Source organism: Chrysochloris asiatica, unplaced genomic scaffold, assembly GCF_000296735.1.
Source record: "Chrysochloris asiatica unplaced genomic scaffold, ChrAsi1.0 scaffold00245, whole genome shotgun sequence".
Taxonomy (NCBI): domain Eukaryota; kingdom Metazoa; phylum Chordata; class Mammalia; order Afrosoricida; family Chrysochloridae; genus Chrysochloris; species Chrysochloris asiatica.
Genome location: NW_006408763.1, coordinates 226,169 through 231,018, shown reverse-complemented (window position 1 = coordinate 231,018; position 4,850 = coordinate 226,169). Strand labels below are relative to the sequence as shown.

Here is a 4,850-nt window from a genome sequence, read left to right as displayed (position 1 = left end):
CTGCTTCTTTAATTTCTCCATTATGGCTCATGTTATTAAAAGTTAGTCAGGCATAATATTTCCATCAAAAATGTTTGCAACAAGAAAATACTGAGTTCTAGAAAATATTTTAGGAGCCCTGATGGTGCCATGGGTTAAACATTAGGTTGATGTTAAAATAGCTAAAAGGTCTGCAGTTCAAACCCACCAGTCACTTTGGGAGAGAAAGATGAGACTCTATCCCCATATTTAATCTTAGGAAATCCTAAGGAGCAGTTCACTGTAGCTTATAGGATCGCTGAGTCAAAACTGAGTCGATTACCATGGGTTTTGTGTTTCAGTATAAAATATTTTAAATGGATTAAAAAACTGAGCCCTGAAAGGAGTCAGCCAGGCTTCGAAACAATCTGTGCATCTTTTCTTCTGAAAAAGGAAAGCTAATGAAACAGAGCCTCAAAACCAGTGGTTTCCACCCTCAGTTGGACGTCAGTTACCTGAGCATCTTTAAAACCCTAACATACAAGCCATACCCTGTTAAGTGCTGCTGAGTCAGTTCTGATGCACAGCAACCCTATATAGTGTTCCCAAGGAGACTGGTGGGTTTGAACTGCCAACCTTGTGGTTAGCAGTATAGTATATCCTACAGCAAGTCTGTGGTAATAAAATTTGGCTGAAGTGATGTGGAATGGAGCAGAAGGTATGGCGAGTCCAATATGACAGAAAAGGAGACAGGGTAGGAAAGCAGAAGCAAGCCAAAACAGGTAGTATTGTGATCAACTAGGAGTGGCAAGTGGCGGTAATGTTTCAGTGAGTCAGCTGGTTCATTTCCAGGGTACATGACTGGCACTGTGACCCCTGGCACATAACCTCCTCAGTGTCAGTTTTTACTTATAGGGAAAAAGTATCATCTCCATGCAAGACCGAATTTTCATAGGAAAGGCAGGCACATTTAAGTAGGGCAAGGGATGGAGGGCTTGAGAGAAACTGAGTGGTAATGGAATATTGCCCAACTCTAGTGGAATTGTGCCTCACAGAGCTAGGGCACACAGGTGCAGTATAAAGAGGCAGGAGGCAGAGAGAAAGATGGAGTAGGATATTGTTGATGAGTGCCATCCAACTGGAATCGACTCATAACGACCCTGTACAGGGTTTCCAAGGAGCGGTTGGTGGGTTTGAACCGCCAGTTTTGCAGTTAGCAGTTCAGTGCTTATCCTGTAGCACCACAGCAAGTAGGGTAGGGTGACTGAATAGCCATAATAGACTTGGCAGTGAAATAGCAACATGCCCAGAAGGGCAGGACTGACAGAAACATTAAGGTGAGACAGGAGCAGAGGATAAGTGTGTCGAGGTGCTACAGAGAATTAGCAGGAGAGAATGGACATTGGAAAGACCAGGTCCACCAAGAAGGTAAAGCGGCACATGCACAGGCCCAAACAGGCAGAACTAGTCCCATCACAACCCACAAGCTTACCCCGGCACATTTCAACAGTCTGAGGGTAGTATGTGCCTCAACAAATGTACTTTGTCTCAAAGCTTCTCAACTCTTGGAGCCTCAGTGAGGGCTGGCAACTGAGAAGATTCAGCAAACTACAGCCTAGATGGAATGGAGCTCTGAATTTCACACAATAACGTTAAAGTAAGGCAGAATGGCCACCATAAAATGAAGAAAAAGAATGATTACTTTTTGTGGAAATAACTTTTCTAAATGTTCATATGCTAATATGGAGCTGTTTAATTTACTGTGACACGAATTTCACAGCGGCTACATACAAGTCCTGGTGTGGTGCTGTGGGTTAATGCACCAGACTACAAAGCCGTTTAAACTGAAAAGTCGGCAGTTCAAGCTCACCAGCGACTCCTCGGAAACCTTATACAGGGTCGCTTTGGGTCGGAACCTACTCGACGGCACTTAACAACAACAACACACTAGTTGCATGCTCTAGAAAGCACCCATCCTTACAAATAAAAAGCAACGAGGGATTGGTCACTCACTCCTAATTTTTAGATTTGACTGGGATTTATCACTAAGTTCTATTCAAGAGAGTTTTTCCTTCATATGTATATAGTCCTTAAATGACACTTTTCCCAATAAAACCTTAAACTCTGTACTTAAAGTATAACTTCATTCTTAGAAGTATAAAAGTCTTACATACACCATCGGTTATTTTTAGACAGCCCCATGCATTCCCAAACAGGCCTAGTGTAGCACTGACTAAAAGGACCCATCATAGTCCTTAGGCCAACTCTGCTTTGTGGTTGTACCAGAGAAGTGGCTGGCACAGTTTCCATAAGGAGAGCTGTTCAAAAACCCTAACATACCCATTTTGAGAAACCAGTTCTCTTGGCCCAGTAACCATGAGCCCCGGTAGCATAGTGGTTATGCATTAGGCTAGTAACCGCAAGGTAATCAACTTGAATCTACCAGCTGCTATGCAGTAGAAAAATGAGGTTTTCTGCTCCTGTAAAGATTTACAACCTCGGAAGCCCTCTACAGGGCCACGATGAGTCGGAACCAACTCACCGGCACACCACCACCACCACCACCGTTGTGACGCTATTGGACACAGTAGAACTGCCCCATAGGGTTTCATATCCAAGGCTGTAAATCTTTTACAGAAGCAGACAGCCACAACTGTCTCCTGCAGAGTGGCCGGTGGGTTAGAACCATTGACCTTTTCATTGGCAGCTGAGCATTTTAAGCACTGTGCCACCAGGACTCCACTGACCCAGTAAACTACAAGACAAACAAGAAAACCTGTCCCTTTCCCTTTTGAAAAAAGGTTCAAAGATGTTTACATTTATTTTTATTTTAAAAATAAAATTTCTTCATAATGTGCAGGAGGAGTATTTCTTTCCAGTGTTCTGTATCCATGATTAACATGCTGATGGAAACAAATACAAACAAAACAAATTAGAAACACACAATTGTTAACTTCAAATGATTATATTCTGTAATTAAAACAGGAACTATAAGATCTGATGTTACAAATAATTAAACAGGGGCCCTGAAAAGGTATGAGACACAACTCTAGAAAATGCTAAAACTAGGTGGGTGATTCCGGACTTCCAGGCCACTGTTTCTTCCATTGGGAAAGGTGGTCAATGACTTCAAAATTCACATTTAAGATTTTTTATTAAAATAAAATCTTAATAAAAGGACCCATCATGGTCCTTAGGCCAACTCTGCTTTCATGTTTTATTAAGATTATAAAACATGAAGCCAAATTCGTACTTCAGTGCTACTTAGAATGTTATCAAGAAGAATAATGAAGAAAGAGGGCAGGTACACACCAACCACCACCATAGTCCTTTTTTGTCATTCTTCCTAATTTTCCATTTTGAAGTTTAATGTTGTCAAGGTGCAACCACACATAGTATTACTAAATAGCAAAGCCATTGCCATCCAGTCGGTTCTGACTCATGGCGACCCATAGGGCAGACTGTAAGTCTTTACAGGACCAGAAAGTGTCATCTTTCTCCCACGGAGCGGCTGGTGGGTTTGAACTGCCGATCAGCCCAATGCTTATGCCGCGGCACCACCAGGGCATTGTCTTCCCATTAAATACTCACAGTAAACTGACGTACAACACCAAAGCCAAGTTATTACGTAAACAAAACTTCCTCGTGCTTCTGGTGTCTGGGAGCATGTCACTTACTGCATTCTACCCAAGTCCCTCCGGCCCCAAATGTCCCTTACACGTACTGAACAGTTCACCGCCCTCGGAGAAGAGCCGGGCCCGGTGTGTGTGCGCGGATGTGTGGCGAACCGGGCTGCAGCCCAACGTGGGTGACACGATGGGGCAGATGGGACTAGAGATGACGGATCTTAGGCCAGGTCTAGTTTCTTCTGTGTTACCGCCAGCTTGTCCTGCAGCCTCTTTTTCCTCCAATCCAGATAGCGTCTCCGAAGTCGGTTCGCCTGCCAGCCTACGAGTATTCCGGAGGCAAAAGCCACCAAAACGGATACCTGCAGCGTCCTCTCTGACACATCCGCCATCGCAGCCGCAGGATTTGCAACCCGGCCTACCGTACGGCGGCGGGGTCAAAAGGCGCGGCGCGTTCGCGGGCGGGCGTAGGGAGGGGACGGGGCGAGGCAAGGCGGGGCGGGGCATAGAATCCTTGTAGAGTCGGAAAACTCGCAGATTCGTTCTACTCTCCTGCTCCTGTACCTTTCATTATGAGTTAGTTATTTGACATTAATTAGGTATTGTTTTGTATGATTAGCTAAAGATAGTGGTGTCTCTTACCAACCCGATTTTAAGCTTTTTGAGAACAAGCCCCAAACCCCTTCATTATCTCTCAACACTAAAATGCAAGTCATCTGTAACTTTATATTTGCTGTGGCGCTGTGGGTTAATGCGCTCGACTGAAAATTCGGTTTGAACTGCAAGTTTGGTGGTTCAAACTCACCAGTTGCTCTTTGGAAACCCTCTATAGGGTCGTCATGGGACAGAACCGACTCAACAGCACTTAACAACAAACATTAAAACAATACTAAACAGGTGCCATTAATATTTTTCATTAAATACACAAATATGATCATGTCAACATGTAATAAATTTAAACAAAATTAATGACTATTGTACATCTTTTTTTCATACTATGTTTTCGAAATGCAATGTGTGTTTTACAATTAACAGCACATCTCAATTCAAATACTAATTTTTCAGTGGAAATACTTGACCAGTATTACATAAAATGTACAGTTGAAAAAGTAGATCCACGTGCTCAAGTTTTTCCAAACACACTTAAAAGCTTTTCTATAGAGCCATTGCCATGCTGCAATGAGTTTCGATGACAGGTAAGACGGAGGAATTCGCACTGACCGCCTAAGACAGGCAGCGTCCCTTAAACAAATAATAAATAAGGGG

The 4,850-nt window shown here is 43.3% G+C and overlaps 1 protein-coding gene across 1 annotated transcript in view; it reads left to right on the top strand.

Annotated features, from left to right (window-relative positions):
- Positions 1–3,504: 3,504 nt before the first annotated feature.
- The window catches only part of LOC102824173 (two pore calcium channel protein 1-like), an 84,153-nt gene continuing 82,807 nt past the window's right edge, over positions 3,505–4,850 (top strand). The window contains exons 1-2 of the mRNA XM_006873544.1: positions 3,505–3,766; positions 3,875–4,051. Coding sequence (XP_006873606.1) covers positions 3,505–3,766; positions 3,875–4,051 — 439 coding nt within the window. The remainder of the gene's footprint in view (positions 3,767–3,874; positions 4,052–4,850) is intronic.